Below are 23,513 nucleotides of genomic sequence, written 5' to 3' on the forward strand. Positions count from 1 at the left end.
CGTATACAGATTGCTGAATCACATCAGCAGATTGGTTTTTAACATTTCAATGTTTGATATGTTGTGTGACCATTTGAAGCTGTTTAAGAAAAATGTGTTAGAAAAAAAATGTGTTAGATTTAGACATATAAAACTTACCTTCTAAAGCAAGAGATTAGAATGACCAAACTTAATGTCAATTAGATTTCTAAGAATGAAGGCATGTAAGTAAGCAGACTTACTTACATGAGTAACTCCCCCTCACTCTTGGTTCTGGGAATAGAACCTAGCATGCTAGGCAAGCATTCTACCACTGAGCCACAAGCCCAGCCCTCTGCGAGTAACTTTAAGCTTGGATAAACTATGATTGTCCTTAGCACAGTTCCTGGCACCTCTTCTAAAATGCTAAATTTTAAAGTTTCAACATGAAAAAAAGTGTTTGAGAACAATAATCTAAAAATGCTAGTTAAACCTCTCACATTCCTGGGGTTCCTGGGGTTGGATTTTAATTTTCAGTGGTATGCATCATTTCCTATGTTTCTGAACAAATTGTCACAGATTTTGTGGCTAAAAGCCACACATTTATTATCTTACAGTTCTGGAGGTCAGAAGTCTGGAGCAGGTCTTGCTGGTCTGAAATCAAGATGTGGCATTCCTCGGGGTGATGTGTCCTTGCCTTTTTGAGCTCAGGAGGATCCCATTTTCCTTGGGCTGAGCTTCCTTGTGTGTCTGAGGCTAACCGAGGGCAGTCAAGTCTCTCCAGGCTCCAAGTCTGAGTCTTCTGCTTTCTGTTTTCATTGATGGGTACCTGGGGATTTACACTGGGCCTATCGGGATCATCCAGAGTAATCTTCCTATCTCAAGATCATTAATCTAATCACATTGATAAAAATCCCTTTCAACAAGTAAGGGGATATATTTTCCAATTTCAGGGATTAGAACATGGATAACTTTGGGGGCCATTATTCTGCCTACCACAGGTTTGTTTCTCTTCAAAAGAAAGAAAGACATCCTTTTACTTCTGTGTTTCATGTCAGAAAATTCCAGAGCATCACCCAGACCTTCTCCCTCCTGTCACCCAAGGAAAAGATAGCTGCAAAGCTTGCTTTATGTCTTTGGTGTCTTGATTAACATCTCTTTTGGTGTATAAGCACCATTCTTTATAAAACACTTTTAAAGACATTTGAAAAGGCAATTTGGTTCTTGAATAAAATAATTATTGAGAAAACCTTACATAAACAGACATTAATGTTAAAGTTGGTCATTTGCTGACCAAATATCATCCTCCATTCTTTCGGGTGCAATTACTGTGTTGCTGATGTTCCTTTCATCAACACATTCCAGAAAGGAAGATTATAGAAGACATTCCACGGTTAGATTAGGTGGGTGGGAGGGGTGTTTTCAGACCAGTGTAACTTAGTAAATAGAATTTTGCATTTAGATTTGCAAAGCTTAACTTCTGATTTCCTCACAATAGCTGTATATTCTTGGGTACTTCATCTCATTTTGACTCAGCTTCTTTACCTTCAAAATGAAGTATGTATGGTCTTTATGTGTGTATCTGATATATGTAGACAATTACAATGTTAAACACCTAGGTGTTGGTCTCCACATAAACTCATAGTAACTTACCTATTTGTAATTTATTAATTTAAATCAAGTATTAACTTTTATGACTGCAAGAATGAGTTGGAATACAAATTATAATGCTTTCTGAGTATAATATAAAAAATACATCCCCATCCATGACCTTTCTTAAAGGGCTTACCTTCCCTACTGAAGGGTTCTCTGGGATTGGAGAGCTGGGGTTTTTTTTTTTTTAATCAGCAGATGCTAATATAGTTGACCACTGGGACCTTAAATACTAACTTGCCCTAGAATATATAAGGCTATAACACATGTTTCTCAAAATTTTGTTTCTGAAAATATGTTCTCACTGGTATTTCCAACAAATTTATATAAATGCCACCATCCATAATAACATTTAGAATACTTAGTAGACAGATCTTTCAAAATGGAGTTGCTTCTGTAAAATCATTTTTTTAAATATATTTTTAGTTGTTGATAAACATTTATTTATTTATTTGCGGTGCTGAGAATCAGACCCAGTGCCTCACACATGCCAGGCAAGTGCACTCTCGCTAAACCACAGCCCCAGCCCCTGTAAAATCATTTTTAAAAGGTGCAACACATACTGTTTACCACCTTAGTGAAGACCATGTTTCGTGTATAAAAGAATGCTCAGCAAGGCAGAACCTCAGTAAAACTAAAGGGCTTTCAGTTATCCCACAATGGAATATTAAAAAAATAAAAAAAAAATAGGACACTGAAGCTATTGGAATGATACTTTCCAGAAAAATCCTAATGATTTTCTACTCTACACATGTAAATGGCTTGAGAGATTATTTAGAAAATTGTATTTGCAGAATGGAAAGATGAGGACAAAGCACCTAGAGTTAAAGGTGATGTGATGCTGGCATAGTCATCATGTAGGCGTCTAGCAGATCCTGCTGGTGTTGAAATGAAGAGCACAATGGTGTGCACAGAGGAGAGGGCTTCTCTCCCTATTCTCCTGATTTGTCTACCTCACTAAGTAAGGGTGTGCTCCTATTTTGTAGCATCTCAAGGGACAAATAAGTTAATCCTAAACTCATAGCAGCAGTCATGTTGTTGTCTTAGGTTGTTCTTTTCCTACTGAGTGTAATTGAATATTGAATATTCTGAATATAACATATCTGATGTTACTAATGAGATCTCATTCCCATTGACTATTTCTTTTTTCTCTACATGTGGAAAATTTCTAATATGCTTAATAGCAGGTATAGATATCAACAGATGTGTTATTTAGGCAAATTTGTGTTAGAAACTTTCTGAAATTCAACTGGATATAGTTTTATATAAAGTGCCTATTCAACCATTTAAAATTGGCAATGAAGAAAAATCATAATTGACCATTGCTTAGTGATATTTTCATTTGCTGAGAAGAGCATGAGTACTCTCCTCTTCTGCACCTAATATCTATAAAATTCTACCTCAAGACTTTATCTTAAATTATTCTGTTCCCAAAGGCATTCATAGTGGTATAAGTAACAGGCAGTATGGGGCTTAGACACTTAGACCTCCTAAAAAATCTCATACAATGATTAATCTTGAATGTCAGATTTCGTATAGCCGTTACTGGAGAATGATGGATTTGGGATATTAGAGAATCAACTTAATTTTTGTAAAAAATACATAGGGGACACGTACACTAGCAGCATGAGTTGAGGGAGAAAGGTAGAACATTAAAAAATGCTCAGATTCTTGGTTGAATTGCATGACCGAGTAACTCTATACCTTAATTTTGGTCTGGCCTCATATGCTTTATATTTTATTATTGTTATTAATGTTAATTAAATTACCATTGTTATTGTAGTTATTTATTCTTTTATTGGGTTTAATTTCTCTTTACAAAATGTGCATGGACCAAAAAAAATAATGTGACTCTGGGAGAGTATTGCTGAGTTGTTGCTGATGTCGGTTTCATACTGTGATATTTTTTCTCTGTTTACCATGAGATCAGTATTTCAATATAACGATGTGCATGTTTTCCCCCTTCTCCCGCTGCATGCAGGGATTCGGGTTCGTAACTTTCGAGAATAGTGCTGATGCAGACAGGGCCAGGGAGAAATTACACGGCACCGTGGTAGAGGGCCGTAAAATCGAGGTGCATGTCTTCAATAATTCAATTTCTGGTTTCTATTTTTACTTCTCTCTTTTTGTATTGCCTCACTTATTTCACATTTGGAACCCTGTCTTGTTTGTTGTGTGTGTGTGTGTGTGTGTGTGTGTGTGTGCGCGCGCGCATATGCCCACGTGTATGTGTGTTTTCTGTGCTCTTCACCTCCTTGCACTAAAATGTATAAAAATAACACTTTCTGTCTGCCTCTGCCACCCCCGCTTTTTTTTTTTTTTTTTTTTTTTGGTTGTTTGGGGTTTTGCTTTTGATATGTGTGTGTGTGTGTGTGTGTGTGTGTTTCACTTTTTTTTTTTCTTTCTCCGAAATGTTCATCCTTCTGCTCTCTTGATTTTTTTTTTTTTCCTTTGCTTCAGTTTGCAGTACTCCACAATCAGGCCTAAACAAACTAACTTTAAAGATATCTAAGAACTATCCAATTTATAACGGGGGTCTGTGATGAATCAAGGGGCCAGCCAATATCTTTTTTTCTCTTGGGAGGCCAGTTTGCCTCCATGTGTGTGCAATTAACCCAGAATAGAAGATTTTAGAGGCTGTGGGGAGGGAGGAGAGAACCCAAAACTCATGTAGTTTTAAATATATTTAATATCAAGAATTTCAACAGTTGATTCTTACGTTTTGCGAATAACATCCTCAAAGGAGGGTTTGCTGGCTGGCTGACGCACTGTGGTTGGCTTGCATCAACCACCAGGCTCCCCAGCCCTTCATTATAACGCATTGAAGGTTAACTGGCTCCTTTCCCCTTTCCCAATTTTTAAAGTACTAAATATAAAAGCCACCATTTGAGTAAGATGTCTGCATATTTGCTTTTTTCCCCCCCTTTCCAATGGTTTAGCATTTAGGGCCCTTCACTTGACTCACTCTTTCCATGGTAACTATACACAATGCTGGCGATGGTGCCCGTTGGCGGTAAGTGAAACAAGCACTAGAGAAGAAGCTTTTAAAAATGTAATTACAAAACAATTAAGAAATAAAAAGTCCATCTGCCATCTCACATTAACACTACAAAATGTGATTTGACTTGTTCCCCTTCCTTTCCTTTCCCTCTTTTATTTTCACTGCTGTTGAGTAATGCCGCCTGGACTTTGGATGTACATATTGTTTTGTAGCTGTCCGAGCTGTTTGGTTACTGACTTCATGGTGATTTTTCCCCTTGCACATCTTACTCAGAGTCACTGAACTCCAGTTTGGCTGGTTTTATTAATGCACTTCCTGCCCCTACTTCCTTTCTACTTTTCCTCTTTCCCAAACCACTGTTTGGGGCTCTGACTGTGTAACTCTTTCTTTGCCCTTGACTGCTCTTTTCCTTCCTGGGACACCCTTCCTGACTTTCTCTTTTCTTTTTCCCTACCTCATTGTTCTCTTTACCCAAATTCTCCTTAATTCTTCCTACCCCTCCCTTCTCTGCTCCACAGAGCTCTTGATTCTTTTGCTGACTGGTGGTTTCTGACTGGTTCTAGCCACTTTTCACTTCAGTGCTTGGTTGCATTCCGCTCTAGCAGCTGGTGCAAGCTCCTGCTCATTTAACCCTGCTCTCCCTTTCCTCCCTTCTTCCCCAGACTGATTTTTTTTTCTTTCTTTGTATTATTTGTGTGTGTGTGTGTTAACTGCATGCATTCAGTCTCATCATTGTTGTCTCCCATTCTTTCTTTGTAAATGTGAAATGTTTCTATTATCCGGGGGTCAAACTAGAGTAACTGCAGTTGGATTACTGTATAAATCATATGACACATTAGGATTTTTAAAAATTCCAATTCTACCTAAAATTGGCCTTTTTGTAACACAAATTTAACACAATGTACAGTCCACAGACAAAATAAGACATGCTTACATTTATAATTCCTATTAAAATTGGCATGACCTGACAGTCATTTAATTAAGTTCTGTGGTGAGGCTTGACCCTCCTTGCAAGAGCTTTCAGGTTGATCCTGACCCCGGTCTCTTGCAGCTAAGTTCATTCATCTCTCCAGCAGCACCATCCTTGTGACATCTACTTGTCTTGGCACTAAGAGTGCTTCATTGAAATGATACAGTTCTGTAATGAAGATAGAGGGTACCATAAAAGAAAAGCAGTGAACACTTTATTTTCACAATTCTTGAAAGTGCTGACTTTAAAGGCCTTCTGAAAACTTCATTCTTAAATGAATAGACCATGTAGTCTAGAAAATTCAGATGGCCCTGAAGACTGCCCACATGGACACTTAAGTTCCTATATTTTTTTTACTATCTTCTGACAGTAAAATCTTAAACAAACATCAAAAAATGCAGAACGTTAAGACAAGTGAAATCAATAGATCCAGTTTATAATCTCCCTATAAATCTACTTCATGAACCAGGTGGCAAGCCTCCATTTTATTAATCAACTTCAGAGTTTATTTGTACATACAGTTGTTCCCTGTTTTTTCCCATGTTTTCCTTAATGGAGAAACTACTGTTTAAGGATCTCCCAAGAATTTAAAATGTATTTTTTCTTTGGAGTACTAATATAGTAACCTCAGTTTTCCACGTGGAGACTAAGAAACTGCATTTTACTCTTGTTACCCTCATTTAATAAGCACTTATTAAAATTCTATATATTAATATTATATGGCTATATTATTCATCTAAATTAATGCTATCAAGTTTATTTACATTTTGAATTAAGTACTGTGCTATTGGATGAGCAATTTCAAGTTCCCTAATGTGGGCACTTCCTCCCTGCCCCTTCTTTTTGCTTGCATTTTTAGGTGAATAATGCTACAGCACGTGTAATGACTAATAAGAAAATGGTCACACCATATGCAAATGGTAAGAAACTAAAAATTATTTTTTGAAGGATGTTGTTTATTTTTGCATGAATATATGAACTTTTTAATAATCCTATATTTTAGTCTTAAGACAGTGCATTTAACTTACATTAATCTTTACACATTAACTTTTTCCTTAGTATTAGCTAAGCTTTTGGTTTACTAAGGTGTTTTCTTCTCAGTAATGTTCATCTTGTAAAAACATGCCATTTGCGATTGCCTGTTAACTCAGTTGAGGTTCCCTGAAGCACCCTCTTTCAGCCACTGGAGTTCTCTGTGATATGTTAGACTTGTCAATAAAGGCCTGAAGCCCTCAGATGCTTTCTTCTTAGATGAGCTTGAGTGGGGTAAGCTGAAAGGGTAGTGTATTTAATCACTTGTATTTCTAGACCCCTGCTTCCCTAGGGCCTAGCAGTAACCTCCCTAGTTAGGGAGATGTGCCATTTTCTATCCCATGATTACAAGCTATATAGTAAACTTTATAAATATTTCTCATTGAGAAGGAAATTTTCTGTGAATAATTATTCTAATAAAAACAAAAGTTTCATGTCAGTTTTCAAATTTAATATAGATTCCTGTTCTCTAAATGGGATGCAATATAATTTTAATCTATAATACCACATGGTTTTGCAAACTGTCCTACAGAGTCAGACTGGGGGACAATAAAGATAAAATCAAATGGGTTGGCTCCTGGATCCTGAGGTCTACAGTTCTGCTTTTTCATTTTTCTGGTGTTACGTGGGGTCAAACCCAGGACCTCATGTGTACCAAGCAGGCATCTTACCACTGACCTGTCCTCCAGTCCTCCAGCTCTGCTTCGACCTAAGAGATTGCTCATTCTCTGTTGTATTTTTTATATATATTATGTTGAATAAAAGGGAAGGTTTTTGCTGGTTTTTAAGAAAGTTGGAGTCTTGGGTTCTAGAGCATGACCTTAGGTGCTAGTAAAACCTTAAGTCAGGTAGAAATATTGACTATATATATCCCCTACAGTCTTTACTAGATATATCGAACCCAGTTTTTTTACAACAAATACAAATTTATCCACATAATTTCCATTTTCTTTACCCATTTATCAGTGGTATTATCTGAGGCATATCACTGCCTCCCATTTAACCTCTAGTTTTCTTATTTTCATGGTTATTACAAAAACAGGTTTGTGCAATTTTGGTAAAAACCCAATGTAAGCAAAATAGGAAAGAGAGGCAGAGCATGTCAAATTTCCTTTAGATCCAGAGAAAATGATGTGACAGAAAATAGCCCCTCATGGAATTTGAGAAGACAGAAATTTTACTTCTGAATTTACCTCTACATATCACTCTATTGACAATGGGTCAGTTTCTTAACCTGATTCTATTTTTACATCTATATATTGGCATCCACAGAATTTTAGAAGATGCTTTAGAAAACATCAAAAGCCAATTCTCTAAGCTTATTATTTAGGAAATAAGGCCAGACAAGTAGAGTACTTACCCAAGGTCACATGTGGTACTTATATTCCTATTTGGATTTTGTGAAGGTCACGTGTCTTCTGTGAAAATACACTGTAAATTGTACAAAACTAAACATACCTAAAGTATTATTAGCAACATATCAACCTCCACCCATTTTATGGACATAAAGGAAATCTCAGGAAATAGTGTCATTAGTAGGAAAGAAAATTTCATCCTTTAGATGTTATTCTAATTTAATATTCAAGCCTAAGTTCAAGAAAACTTCTGCTTAAGGCCCTAAGAAGAGTGTGCTGAGTGAATTCTCAAGGAACAGTTTCACTTGTGTTGGTTTAAATTACTTAATTTGTGCAGAAACATTGCTCAGTGGCTGTGCAACTTATAAACTTTGACAGTGCAGATCATACATGCTCTTAAAATTCAAGTAGCATTTGAATCTGGGTTTCACCCAGATTTCACATGGACTCATGGGGCTATCATCATAGCACACAAATCAGCACTTCATCAGAATGGGAGGCTGGAGTGATTGAGAAGTAGTGGATTTTCTCTTTACTTATAGTTTTGCTTATAGCTGTTAAGATCTGTTAAGGTCAGGGGCTGGGGTTGTGTTTCAGCAGTAGAGTACTTGCCTGGCATGTGTGAGGCACTGGGTTCAATTCTTAGCACCTCATATAACTGAATAAAATAAAAGTCTATCAACAACTAAAAAAAATAGATTCAAAAAAATGTTTAATAAAAAGATCTGTTAAGACCATTAGAATTGACCTTTTATCCTCTTCATTCATATATGTTAAGGGTAGCAGTGGCACAGTGCTAGGAAAGAAATTAATAGAAGAGCCAGCCTTTCAGAAAAATAATAGGATATCATTGCTTATCAAGTACAAAATTCAATAAATATTTATTAAGGTTTTCACATGGAATGTACTCATTCACTGTCAGTGGGCAGTAATATCATTTTATGTTTTTAGTCCTTGCTATGTTCTTGTAAATGTAAAAGAGGCAAAAGAAATAAAATTGACATGAAACAATATTCTTTGGAAACAAAACATTTATAAATGTTGAAGCTCACAGTCAGTAGCAGTCTGGTGGTGTTCTTGGTGTGATTGACTTAAATATGTTCATTATAAATAAAGACCTCAGAAGCCACACAGAGAAGTTGGGAATGTACCTTGAATTTTATTATTTCATGACTTTCCTCTTTTACTTAGCAAACTCCAGTAAAATCCCAACAGTGAATCCTGATGAAAGGGAATTTCAGTTTCCTCAGAAAACCAGTATGGTATAATTGAACATGGGATCAAAAATCCAGGTCAAATTTGAATTCACTCAGAGGATACCTTTATAAAGAGACATAGTAGTAAACAGTGTTAAAGAATGCACATCACCAAGTAGTGCAGAATAGCTCGTGTTCTGCCTTCTTTCCTTTTCCTAAACTAAGAGTAGGTCACCCAGGTGGTGCTGTGAAAGCACCCACCAAAACCCAGGGGTTATTTCTCCCCCTTTATCCTCTCTCCCTTTTCATCTCCCTCCCTCCTTCCTAATTTCTTTCTCTTCCTCTCTCTCCCCAATGCCCTGTCTCCATCCCTGCAACCCCTCATTATCCCTTTAGCTGTGCTAGTCCTGCTTAAAGAGTACCACCCTGCTCTCAGGTAGACCCAGAGGTAGCTAGGTTCTGAAGGAGTTAATTATAGGCACAGATGAGCCCAGAGACGTCCAAAGCCAACTGACATGAATTAATCACTCCTTTTCCTCACGTAGGTTAAAGCTCACTGCTCTTTTTTTCATTTCAGGTTGGAAATTAAGCCCAGTAGTTGGAGCTGTGTACGGCCCTGAGTTATATGCAGGTAGAATTGACATTATAATGTTTCCTCACGTGCTATTTAACTGTAGCATCATCTGTGGATTTTCAATGTGCTGTTCCTTTGTAATCTTCTTGCTTTTAAAAAAAAATTCTTTTAAATGCCATCAGCATCCAGCTTTCAAGCAGATGTGTCCCTCGGCAATGATGCGGCAGTGCCCCTGTCAGGAAGAGGGGGTATCAACACTTACATTCCTTTAATCAGTAAGTAGCCTATGTTGGCCTGGCATGATTGTAACTGTTGTGACTGAACAGTGATGTGCTTGTTTGGTTTGTTTATTTTGTTTTGTTTATCCTACTATAATACATAACTGAAAGAGAAGTGTTCTCAAGAGGGGTAATAAGTACAATCACAATGCCCTGTTCTGTTCAACGTATGCTGGAATCTTCCTGACCACATATTAAGATTGCCACAAAACAAAAACAGCTGGATAAGGTAGAGGGGGTAAAGGCATGTGAAGAATATTCTAGTCTGTACTTGATGACAAAGAAAACAAAAGCCATGTGTGGTGTGGAGGTTGTTCTCCATGCCTCCAATAGTCTGCCCTGCTCTCCAGGGGAGGTTCACTTCAGAGCACCTCCAACATCACTGACATTCCAGCTCTCTTGAAGTCCCTAGAACCCCTTCTACCCAAGCCTGTCCTCTAGCAGAGGTACAATTAAACAGGATTCAGTGGATGCGGAAGCCACATATCTGCTTTTCAAAGGATAGCAGTTTAAAATAGGCCTGTATGAACATCCACCTCTTGAGAGGATACAGGGCAGCGGGGGAGGAGTGGATTCCCTCTCACCTTCATTGCTGGATTACAACATATTAGATAAAGGGATGAAATTGATGAAGGAAATGTCTAAAGTCTACTATATTCATTGGAGGCTGACAACATGTAAAAATACAAAAATAACATTAACATTCTTTTGAGAAATCATTATTATATCCACATAGTAATATTTGGAAACAAGGTTAATAACTGGCCAACTAAAGAGTTTCTGTCAGTCTGATTTGCACTGCCCACAGAAGTTAGAAGTCTTAGGGCAGTAGTTCTCAGAGCTCCTTGGCCCATATCTCACCAGCTCATGGTGTAATGGCAAAATTGGGAAGGAACAGAGTAAATCGCTCAAGGGCTGGGAAGAGTAAGGCATGAAATCATTCACTTATACATGTTGTCATTTCTTTCCTGCTCAGAGATCCTGGGTGGGAGATGGGTGGAATAATATGTGTGCCATCTTTTCAGGAAGGATGTGCTACCTATCTTGTCAGCTTTTCTATAACTGGTTTACAGCACATTGTGACTATATACCTACTATTGAATGTAAGTTGAAATTTCTGTCATATTTTGGGTCTCCCTTTAGTTCCTGGCTTCCCTTACCCAACTGCAGCCACCACGGCAGCCGCTTTCAGAGGAGCCCATCTGAGGGGCAGAGGGCGGACAGTATATGGTGCAGTCCGAGCGGTACCTCCAACAGCCATCCCCGCCTATCCAGGGTAAGCATTAGATTCCAAAGTCAGTGTGTTTCTGAAATAAGCAATTGGACAAATAAGGAATACCATGGCCCTCTCATAACTTCTGGGACATTACCGTGCCACTTAGTCTGAATATTTTCAAATTAATGGATTAGATGGAAACCAAAATGTACCATCATCAGAATGTAACAAAATGTCAATTTGTTATATAAATCTTATTTGGGCCACCTTAAGCCTTCATGGTAAGAGCTTAAGACAGTAGCCGGAACCGTCTGTTTACTAGCAGTGTGTTGGCATGGAGCTCACACAGCAGCGCACGAGTGTGGATTAACACTACTGCAGAGAACAAGAGAGGAGCTGGGGGTCGTAGTCCAGACCACCTCTGCTGGGTACACCACCCTGTTGGAGCAGAGGCTGGCACATGTGCCTCCCCATGATTTCACTGCCTGGGTGGTGAGCAGCAGAGCTAGTTACCCACAATGGATTTGCTTTCTTTGTAGGAAATGGATTAAAAGAGGTTAATTCAAAGATGAACCAAGTCCAATTGAATCAAGGGAGGAAGGGAGAAGTAGGAGGATTGAACTGCAGTTGGCTTCTGAAGGATGTAAAACAGCTGCTGCAGCTGAGCACCCTTCACCCTTTGGTTTTGCATGGAGGGTGCCTCATGCAGTGGAATGATTCCATAGCAACAAATAAATCCTTTGCTATTGAATGGGGAGAAGGAGTGAAGATGGTAGGTTTGTTTTTAGTTGTTTCTCTGTGTCAGCCTAAAATGTATATTTTTATATATATAAAGAGTGGACTTTTTATAAGTTAGTTGTACCAAGGACTTTCTCTCTTCAAAGATGTGACATTTCTCTTCTTCATCTTTTCTCTGCCTGTGACAGGTTTTTTCTGTATTCTTATGGAGAAATAACTAGTGGCAGAGAAGCCAGTTAGCCGCTACTTAGTTAAAATGTAAAGGGAAAGAGCCTCCTTTATATGTCCTTTCTGATAGCAAAATTGGCTTCACCGGGAGGTGTACTAATTTAACATTCATTCATTCATAGACCAAATGGACATACCATTAGGAGTCCTCCATGCCACAGAATTAAAGCACTTTTATTAGACCAGGCAAGTATGCATGTTGAAGTGGGCAGGCTCCAAAAAACACTGGAAGGGAACTGCTACAGAAATTAACTTTTGTTTGCAACCTGTAGATGTTTAAATCCCATGCATTCCATCATCTCCATCTTCTGCCATGACTTTTAATTTTATCCTTTTTTCTCGCAACTTGACCTTTGACCTTCAACCTCTGACATCTCTTTAAAGAAGTGAATAATGATACAGTATTGTTTCATCAAGAAACATGCAAATGAAACATAAAATAAGTTTTTTGAACGTTTTGCACACTAGGAAAATTTGTCCATGAAGTGCCTTCCATTTCAATTCAAAAATGTTTATTGTCACGTTTGCAAAGAGAGACTACTCAGAGAAACATGGGATTTTTTTATTTTGTAACCTTCCTGAGTTCCTTTATTAAGTGGTTGGAATTCATTACTGTTCAATGTAGGTCATTTCAGTATATTGGCCAAACTTGAGAGCCCATTCTGTACCAAGTCCATGTCAGGTATATATTTGATCAAAGGTATTTTTATCTTTTATGTCTAATCACCTCAATTTCTGTGCATTACATTGAACACTAATTTCCCATGTTTTCTTTTTTATTAACTAAACCACCTGTTTACATGGAAGATGGCAAGGAATAAGTCCAGTATTTTATGGGGAATGGCCTAGAATTGCTTTTCAGCTTAGAAAACTAACTCCATCATTAATCATTGTGTTCTCGCCTCCTTATGGCATTTGATACAGGGAATATTGGAATCCTTCCAGAATTTAGGTGAATATTCCCATTAAGGCATTTGATGCAGGGCAAAATATATTTTGTTTTTATTGTCAATACTCTCCTCTAGAAGGAATGTTTTTAATCTTTGCCTATATCCCCTTCCTGAAATTGCTGAAGGTTAACTAGTCAGCACTTGACTTCAGTGCATTCCATTTTATCAGCTTTCATTAAGAGACAAGTCTTTCTTACTAAAATGTAATGGAGAGGCAGATGACTCTCTAATATGAGCCTTAACTGCAGCTGAAGACTATGAAAACAGAAAGGAGTTGGGTAAATGACCATCAGAGAAGAGTGTGGTTTGCCTTTTATATAGTACAAAGGCATAACTTATCTGGGACACTGCAGAGTGTGACCACAGTGCCCTGTAAAGGCAACAAAAGGTCATTGGAAATGAAAGTCAAGACACTTTTCAGCCACCTACAAGAAATAGGTCACTTCATCTTTAAATTAAAAATATGATTTCATGCCCCTACCTGCCAGCTTGTTCATTGCAGCAGAAAATAGTAGTAAAAATTCCCATTTCTCCCGGAGCGGTGACACATACATGTAATCCCAGCACTCAGGAGGCCGAGACAGGAGGATCATGAGTTCAAAGCCAGCCTCAGCAAAAGTGAAATGCTAAGCAACTCAATGAGACCCTGTCTCAAATAAAATACAAAATGGAGCTGGGAACGTGCCCAAGAATGCTCCTGGGTTCAATCCTGGTATTCCCCCCCCCCCAAAAAAAAACACCACAAATTCCCATCTTATTTAATTGAATAAACAAACAAAAAATCAGATCGTCTAATTTAAACAGCCAAATCTTGATTTAACAAATATGAAGAAAAATATCTTTTATCTCTACTGCTGTTTCATGCCTTTTGGTCCCAAAATAATGTTTTTGGGGAAGTCTGTATATGCAAAAAAACCTTAAAAGAATGGAAATCTACAATTCAGAATAATAATGTAGTGTTGCTCCAGGGTCTTTTGTTTTGTTTTTTTAAGAAAAAAGGAAATTTGTTTGATTCAAATTCATTATCTAAACAGGAAAATAGCCCCTTCTATTCCTAACTAGCCACTGTCTCAGTTTTTTCTTTTAAATAAGACAGGATGATCCTTGGTCATACCCAGTTATATTTTTCAGAACTCCATGCATATTTTTATGGTCAAAAAGGAACCCTTAAAATCTTCCAGTTACTCCTTCCCACTCTGGATTATATTGTTACTATCTGGGATCCCCACTGCACCTTTCAATTCTTGGACCTTGGACCAATCACCTTAACCTTTAGCTCATTATCTCTGCTTGTGAAAGCAATGCATTGTGGGTATTTTTGGTTGTTTTTTCTTTTTTCTTTTTTTTTTAATTACATTTCTCTGTTTACTTTGGTCAGAATTGATTGACTTGTTTTTCTGAGGTGTTGCATTGGTTCTTAAAAATGCTGAATAATAATACTTTGCATGCTTGTGTGATCAGCCAAATCTTATCGCATGTCTAATGTGCAGGGTAAAAAGCAGGTGATGTATGGATAGCAGAAAAAAAATTATATTTTACTACAGAACTGAAAACAAAATACTAAACATAATTTTGAAACATTCCCTGATGGAATTCTTTGGGTTCACTTTTTTCATGTTAAACCCCTCTTCACTCCTATCCCCCTTTGTAAGCCCTTTAAAGAAAAACTTTCTCCTAGGGCAAACTTATTTTAAAAAATACTGCAGGTACAAAAGATTGATGGTTCCAATCCAGGGAATTTGAATAGCTACAGCAAGCTGTCCTGAGAGTGCTGCTTACTGGTATCCCGCAACCAGTAGCTCATTCCAGCTGGCATGCCTTTGTCTCCCCTCGCTTCCTGGAGCTGTATGATGAGCGTGTGCACTTTCTGTTTTTCTCACTGATTTGCCATGGCCCAAGCCCAGTTACGTATTCATACATCACCTGCCTGTGTAGAGCGCATGTGCATGCTGCCGTCCTCAATAACCGGAATGTGTTTCTGTTCTTTTGTTTTTTTGTTTTTGTTTTTGTGTGGATTTTCTGCAGTGTGGTTTACCAGGACGGATTTTACGGTGCTGACCTCTATGTAAGTACACACACTGGGGCCTTCTCGACCCCATCCCCTGACAAGCCAGCCTTTTTTTTTCTGTTTCTTTGGTTTTTGTTTTTGTTTTTTTTTAATATAATTTGTTTAATTTTTAGTTCCTTTTTCCTTGTGGAGATATATATATATATATATTTATATATTTAAGAATGCAAGCATGCTTCTCTGCCACTGCGCTTGCCCCTGGGTGCAAAACCTGAGCCTTTGGGTTCCCTGATCATTGCCAGGGTCAGTCTACTGGACATATTCTTTTCCCTTCCCTAAACCCACGATGTTCTGTATATCTCTGATTTATTGTTGAGATGATCAGCAGGTTTAAAGTCTTATTACTGCCGTATCATTTGCATACATAAATAATAGGACTAGCTTAGCCTTAAACCAACTGTTTACCTTTTCTGCTTTTCTCCTCATTTCACATCTCTCTTTAGATCATTAGAGCTTTGATTTTTTTTTTTTTTTAATAGATGGCAATAAACTTTCTGGACTGTGTGCTTTCTGATTTACAACTTTGAGAGAACATGCACTGGTGAGAGTGACCTAAGACTGATGCCAGTGAAGAGTGTGCAGGGAGAGGGGCCCAGGTGGTCAGTCTTGACCTTTCTTGGGCCAAAGAGCCACAACCACGAGGTGTCTTTTCTTAAGATCCAGAAGAGGGAAATAGTGGCATAATTAACAACCTAGACTCTCCTGAGACCACTTCATAGATTTGTTGATTCTTCTAGCCACAGAACACTTAATCCATCATTTAAGTTGTCTAACTATAGCTAAAGTTCCATGATTGGTTTGTCACATACTATTTAAAAGATGGACAAAGTGACCTAGCCAACAGAGTGAAAGTTTTTGAGTTTCTAAGTCATCAGGAAACAGTTGTATAGGGAAAAACTTGCCAGCATGAAATGTTAAAATAGTCTAGAACATTTTTTCACCCTCACTTCCCAAACCTACAAGCTGACCTTTTTCTAGTGAACTATTTCTGCAGCCTGCCAGAGATTCTCTGGTGATCTGAAGAAGCTAATGCCTTTACCAGTGCACTGGGAGACTGGCTGTACTGCAAGCAGTAGAGGTGGGATGAGGCCACCCTCTCTGGTGCCCCTTGGTGGAGCAGCTGCTTAAGAGACTTAGCCATGACTTAGTTCAAACCCCTAAGTTCATAGATACATTTCTTAGTTTGTGACTTGCCCAGAATGACATAATTTATTCATACAGCTAAGCATAAAACCCAACTAATTCAGATTTCATTACCACTCTTTGTACTTTAATCAAAACCTACTTCTTTCCTCAGAACATTTACAAGAAGTAGTGAAAGATATCTTTTTTTTTCCCATGTTCACAGTTAAACTTGAGAATTGGGGAAATCTGGCCAAATTACATGTTTACTCCTGATGTTAACATATATACATTCTCCCATGTGCGTTAGTATCCATATTCTTGCAAAACTCTATGTTGTTTTCTTGAGGTCTGGTCTAGTAGAGCAAGCCTTTCCATTTCAGTTATTTCTTAAATCTATGTTTCCTCTCTAATGTCTTCCTTATTAAAGTACAGCCTACTTTTGACTTGGTAAGAATTGCCTACTTTCACCTTGTTAAGTCACCAGTTGAATATATGTTTACAGTTCTCTTATTTCCTTAGTTTAGAATTTCATTGAGAGAGACTATTCTGTACTTGTCAAGAAAATAGTTGATTTTTCCCCCTAATCTACTAACCAGATTACCTTATGAAGCTAAACAAGTAATTCGGTGATCTGGCCAGAATTTTTTTTCTTTTTGCAAGTGGTCCCTTGTTGATTAAAGTACTTAGCAAAACTGAATTATTACTCCTTTGTTCCTATCTTAAAGCAGATTTGCTTGGAGGAAAAAAAGTCAGTCACTAGTGCTAAGACGGCATCCAAGCTCTAGCAAGAAAGAAGAGCATGTCATAGGCAGCTGTGAAGTCAGGCCCGTGGCAACTGCAACTGTGGAAGTGGGTGGTGCTGATTTCATGCAAGGTGGCAAAGGGTGCTTCTTAAAGACAGACAGAAATGATGGTTGTGCCTTGAGTTCGTTCTGCTCTCTCTCTACATTTTCTTGTCTGTAGAAATTTGTCAGTACACATTTAGTTTTGTTTCCTCAGAAAATCACATTAGTATAGAAAGGAGGGAGGGTTTCTCTGTGTTAAAAAGTGCACTGAGCCTAGAAGACACAAGGAAGAAGAGTTTAGGTGCTGATTTGCTTACATTGTATTAATTCTGAAGGGTTTTTTAAGTCCCTTTCCTTGTTCCACTCTTAGTGATCCCTGTGGCCATTTTTTCCTTTCTCTTTCTTTTATGGCACACTGCTCTCCAGAGAACTGATCAACTAATTGTGTCCACAGTTTTTAAAGAAACCTGCCGGGATAGGGCTGGGGAGAGGCAGACAGATTGTGTCCACTCCTCCCTGCTCTTTGTTGCTGAGCAGAAAAGGCATAGTTCACCCTAATTCACCTTTTAAGTGGGATAACAAACTGCTTCTAATTCTCATCCTGTGAAAAGCATGCTTGCATCCAAAGGAAAGAAAAGGCTGGTGGGCCCCACAGTGGGCTTTTTGTATGATTGTTTTCCTTCCACAGCTGTGTTTTTTGAACTGCTCTTCCTGTGTTCTGTTATAGAATAGTCTTACAGGAACCAATCATTAGCGCTAAAATACCTCAGGTAGGAGTGCCAGTGTGACCTGCCAATCAATCAGATTGTGGATTGCAGTGAAAAAATTGAATTATACTAACCATTCCAGCTCCACGTTAGAGATGGGAACAGAGGCTTTTTTGGACAATCAAGACTTGTGAGCGTGTGATCTAAGCCCTGCTACCTCAGCAGAGCACACAGTCATATCTACACACAATGGCACTTCCTCCAAAATTAACTGCTCCTGTCCCATTGCCACATATCTGCACCAGGCGTGTTGTATGCACTGTCCCATCACTGCTGCTTTTTTTAGTTTGTCAATCACATTTGCCCGTGATATTTAAGCTGATCTTTTTTTATTAGAGATCTTAGCAGCTGGGGACATTTTCTTATGACGTTGAAAGAAATGTGTAAAGGGAGGAAGTAGAACCTTGTCCAAATGGGACTTACTTGAATCCCACATTGGGCCCTGTTATGAAACCCTAGTAATGGGAATGTGCTACTACATAAAAGTCTACACAGATTGGACTCAAAGCCAAGCTTTGCCTTTTGCCTGTGGCTTGTCCTTTCCTGGAGAAGAGGAGCGAGTTCATTTGGGTAACTACGCTCCTTCTGAGGTCTGTTGATAGCCGAGGGCTAGGAGAAGGAGTACAGTCAGTGGCTCTTAATACCGTTATTTTATTCATGTGGCTGCCCAGTGAGATTTTGGAAATGAACTAATGTGGAGAGACGTGGAATAGCAAAACTATTTGAAAGGGGTTTTTTTTACAATCAGTAAAAATCGTCTCTCATCTAACATAGAAGTTATAAGTTGAAGATGTTGAGTTGATCATCACAGTTTCTCCCTTTAACCACAATTTTAAATAATAATAAGATAAAATTTAAATCTACTTTTCAAAGTAGATAGATGTCTTAAGAATAGTAACCATGTTACCATTATTATAAGTTTGTGTTTTCTGGTCTTTGTTACTCACATGTACTCAAAGATGCCACGTTAAAAACTCAGGGGGTTCCTTAGAACAGTGATTCTCTGAAGGGAAGGGGAGGCGGTGAGGTAACAGAGGGAGTTAGAATCATCTAAGGCAATTGAAATGATTACCAGAGACCCAGAATTAAACTTCCACCAATTGCAGTAGAACTCTGCTCTGCTGGAGTGATTTGTAGTATTACACCTGTTGTCCCCACCACCACACCACACACACACCCCTTGCTATGTTGATCTAGATACTATGTGGAGGTAACAAGCTTTCATTTTGTCTGCTGGTCTTGAAATACACACTCTCCTCAGTGTCACATAATGTCATTGTCTTTCAGGTAGAAAGAAGGTGTCTTGACATCACATGCTCACCAAAGTCCTGTTTTAATGTAAACCTAAAACAAAAATGTAATAAAATGAAAGGCAGGGTTAAAATTAAGACAAGGCAAAAGTTTATCAGCATGAGATGAAACTAAGGTATTCAGACAGATATCAGGTCTAGGAGGGGTGACATTTAGAACTCATTTCGTTTGTTCTGGTTTAAAACACCGCTGCAGAACTGTGCAGAAGAATCGTGCAGTCAGTATGGCAGCATTGTCAGGTTAATTAGATGATAAAAAACTAATTCAGAGTAGAAAACAAAACCTGAGGAAGTGACATGGAACTGTGGATATCTGAGGCTTTGCTTAAACAGCTTCAGAAGGCATTACAGAAAAGAATCTTAAAGGCAACAGCATTTTCCTTTGAAAATGCCAGAAATTGAAGGCACAAAGATATGTTATGAATATGTTAAAAAAAAATAAGATTCTTCAGTACAGGAATGATTCTTGAAGAACACTGGGTCAGACTAGGTGCCCGTTCATAGAGGACGAACATGCAAGCAAGTGTGTGGGTCCAGGCTGAACTATGCTGTCAGGGTCAGGCAGGTTAGAAGGAGAGTGAGGTAGCATTGTGAACATCAGGAGTCATCCAAAATGAATTGCAAAGGGGAAAGAAAGTCATTATTTTTCAAGGGGCAAGAGTGTATTTGAATCGGGCTTAACCATGCCAAATTTATACAATCTCAGAGTTCCAAAAAGCTGTCTGTGTGTGCCCTCCTACATCAGGGTGTGCTGTGGCCATGCTAATCCCCATTTTTTGTTTTATTTCAAATCACACACAGATAGAATCTGCAAACTGCTTCAGATCCAACAGGTCTGATTGTGTGTAAATACATTATGTCCTTTTTAATTTTTATTATTAATGGTTGCTTCAGTTTTGCATCAGTGCATGGTTAAAAGCAGTACACATCAGCTATTCATGACTTCATATCTCCAAATGAATTATTTCTCCTCTTTTTTTGTTTGTTTGTTTGTGCAGTCAGCTGAAGAAATGTTAACATCTCACTCTAAATCTCTCAGTGGAGTCTCTGTTCCCTTCTCTGATATAACAGATGGGTTACTGCTTGTTATAATTATTAACATTGTGGTGTGGGCCAGGGCTAGGGTGGGCAAGGTTTACTCTTCCTTCGGGCTGGGGGGCAGTCGTTAGGGTATGGAATGTTAACTCAGTGGTGACTGACTGTTTCCGTAATACCAGGTCGTTGTGGCTGCACGCTCTAGTAATTGAGGCTGTGTACTTCACCGAGCTTGTGGTAGAGCCTAGGGCAAACCGCTGTCCCAAGAGAATGCTGGGATAGATAGAGTTAGCCAACACAGTCTGAACGTGGTGATTTTGCTGGTTGTTTTAGCTCCAGATGTTGGCATGCTTAGTTTTAATGTGATTAATAAATGTGGCGCCATATCCCCTCCCCACGCCTGAACCCTCTCTCTCCTACCCCCTTCCCACCTTGTTCTTTTTGAAAAATTTAAGAAATAGTAATGAAAACCTTGGTGTTTCAAACTGCACTTTGTTCTCATGTTCCATAAAGCCTTCAGATCTGCTGGCAGAACGGAAAGTTGAAAAACAGCTTCTCGGCCTGAATCTTTATGCACTCTGAACTCCAGATTACAAATACATAGGTCTGGATTTTGCCCTACATTTTGGGGGAAATATTTTGTTGAATGACCAATTTAAGCAGCAACAGAAATACTCTGGAGCAAGAATATGTATCTAAGAGGAATAAGTCCATGATACACAATTTTTCTTATTTGGGAATAGTCACTGATGAGTTACCATGTTAGTGTGGTGGCTGGGACTTGTCCCTCCTTTGCAGGACTGCTCCTTCCTGCTGTAATCACACAGGCTCTAGGAAAGAGGTTGTGATGAAGGATGATGTGCTTTGCTTTCTATTTATTTATTTATTTATTTATTTTAGTTGTTGATAGATCTTTATTTATTTTTTCCTTTTTTTAATATTTATTTATTTATCTTTAGTTTTAGGTGGATACATTAGTTTTGTTTTTATGTGGTGCTGAGGATCGAACCCAGTGCCTCATGCATGCCAGGTGTGCACTCTACAACTGAGCCACCACTCCAGCCCTGAGATCTTTATTTATTTATATGTGGTAGTGAGAATTGAACCAGTGCCTCACACATGCCAGGCAAGTGCGCTACTCCTGAGCCACAGCCACAGCCCAGATGATATGCTTTTAAAAAAAACTATGGACAAAGTTTTTCCTAGTGCTAATGCTCCTCACAAGCCTTCTGTTGTCCTATTTTTCTGAACTTGAATCACAGAGAGTCTCATGAAATTTAGACTCCAAAGTCAGAGTTTCACTTACAAAAGAAGGAAACTACTGCGGATGCAGTCTGTCCATTTCCTTCTAGATCCGAAGGAAGATTCATTCCCATAGTCTGATCTGTTCTGAATTGTTTTCGATAGCAGTGACGTTACTCCTAAGGGTCTCTGGCTTCTTGCACATCAGAAAAAATGTGAGGAGAACCTGTCCTGTCAGTAGCCTCCCTTAGAACCTCTCTTTCCCAGAATTAGTAAAATCAAGAGAATATAACTGTAATATTTCCACTCCAGTATTGCTTCCTGGGAGTCAGGCCTAAAACATATGAGCCTCAGAATTCTTTTTTCTTTTTCTTTTTCTTTTTTTTTTTTTTTATTTTTTTAGTTGTAGATGGACATAGTACCTTTTTATTTTATTTATTTATCTTTATGTGGTGCTGAGGATTAAACCCAGTTCCTCACATGTGCACTCAGAATTTTTTAATAAGAATCCCTTATTTTTGCTCTAGGAGTATGCCCCTTTTTAAAAATGCTTTCATGCATGAATCTGGCCTTAACTGCTTTTATTTTTTAAAGATTATTTTGGTGTTTGAAGAAATACTAAAGAGACAAATCACATATTACTAAATTGACCTTGTTTACAAAAAAAGTTTTACTGCTGGGCATGGTGGTGCATACCTATAATCCCAATGGCTCAGGAGGATTGCAAGTTCAAAGCCAGCCTCAGCAATTTAGTAAGACCCTTTTCAAAATAAATATTAAAAGGGGCTGGGGATGTGGCTCAGTGGCTAAGCACCTCTGAGTTTAATCCTTGGTACCCCCCTCAAAAAAAAAAAAAAGTAGTTTTACTGAAGGTAGCCCTGCTTTAGACTTAGCACTAGCTCTAATTCTAAACTAATGGAACCATCCCTAGTTACGATATTTGAGCCTTTAGGGTTCAGTTAACATTTCAACTGTGATGATTAACTTCTGCTTTATTTAGCAAATGCTTTTACTGCTTTGTGTCTTCTTTAGAAGCTTCAAAATAGAAGTAAAGAAATCTTAGTGAGCTATATGTCACAGCCAGGGTGTCTAGCTTTGTCCACATCAGTTCTTGCCTGCCCATTCTCAGAGACCTGGCTAGAATTCCAAAGAGCCCTTGGTCACAGATAGTCCCACAGGGTACTGTCATGTCCCCACCCAGGACCATTTCACTGCCAGTATTTGTTAATATCAATTAGAACTTTCTTATTTTTAGGGTATCTATAGAATGTTTTGACATTAAGAAGGAAATATTTACTTTTCTGAGTCACTGGAAGAATAAAGAAAGAATAACACATAACTACTGAAAATCAGTTTAGGATTTCATCCATATAAATATATATATATGGTGATGACTTCACACATCATAAACTTAAAAAGCAAAGTGAATTTTCCCTGACCTTGCAGTTTCTTCAGCTAGAGAAAGCATGAATTATACAAGACAGAAGCAAAAAGCTTTAGAAGCCCATAAATTCATAGACATTTCCAAAGTAAAATTTGATAGAGTGAAACAAGGTAGAAATGACTGCATCAGATGGCAAACACTCACTCTAATCAGAAGGAGCCATACAGAAGTTAATGTGAAATTTCTTTTGTAGATTGATCAAAATCTAAACCTTTGAAGGAACACAAAGTAGATGTCCCTGAAAAATGTATACTGTTAATCTGCAGGAATAAAATGTTTGTGCTATTATTCACTACTGAAGTGGTGTCCAAGTGGACCAATTTAACAGCTATTTTTGACAATAAAAGGGCAATAATAAAAATCTGCAACTGAATTAGGTTTAGGTAAAAAATAGATGAATTCTCAAAGGGTAAAGAAAAACAGGGCTTGCCACTTTTCACTGTGGCCTGTCTCATGGGCCATTTGTGGGGATTGTCTTTGAATATGTCCTTAAGGAACCCGTGTTTCCCCATCCAGTGAAAGTCTTGGTTCATCTAAATAGAAGAGAAATCTCAGGCTCTGGTGGGCTGAAACTGCTTAGGATTGACA

General features: G+C 38.3%; 1 protein-coding gene across 26 annotated transcripts in view; it reads left to right on the forward strand.

The window, feature by feature from the left end:
- The window catches only part of Rbfox2 (RNA binding fox-1 homolog 2), a 279,806-nt gene that overhangs the window by 247,047 nt on the left and 9,246 nt on the right, over positions 1 to 23,513 (forward strand). For 4 of the 26 annotated variants that reach the window (XM_077798399.1, XM_077798400.1, XM_077798414.1 and 1 more), the window contains 7 exons: positions 3,593 to 3,685; positions 6,442 to 6,502; positions 9,743 to 9,796; positions 9,922 to 10,014; positions 11,149 to 11,293; positions 15,175 to 15,214; positions 20,006 to 20,037. In XM_077798399.1, the coding sequence (XP_077654525.1) occupies positions 3,593 to 3,685; positions 6,442 to 6,502; positions 9,743 to 9,796; positions 9,922 to 10,014; positions 11,149 to 11,293; positions 15,175 to 15,214; positions 20,006 to 20,037 (518 nt within the window). Of the gene's footprint in view, positions 1 to 3,592; positions 3,686 to 6,441; positions 6,503 to 9,742; positions 9,797 to 9,921; positions 10,015 to 11,148; positions 11,294 to 12,321; positions 12,539 to 15,174; positions 15,215 to 17,854; positions 17,898 to 20,005; positions 20,038 to 23,513 lie in introns of those variants that run through there. The other 22 variants (XM_077798401.1, XM_077798402.1, XM_026410194.2 and 19 more) reach the window with 14 other exon arrangements.

Source organism: Urocitellus parryii, chromosome 5 (genome assembly GCF_045843805.1).
Source record: "Urocitellus parryii isolate mUroPar1 chromosome 5, mUroPar1.hap1, whole genome shotgun sequence".
Lineage (NCBI taxonomy): Eukaryota > Metazoa > Chordata > Mammalia > Rodentia > Sciuridae > Urocitellus > Urocitellus parryii.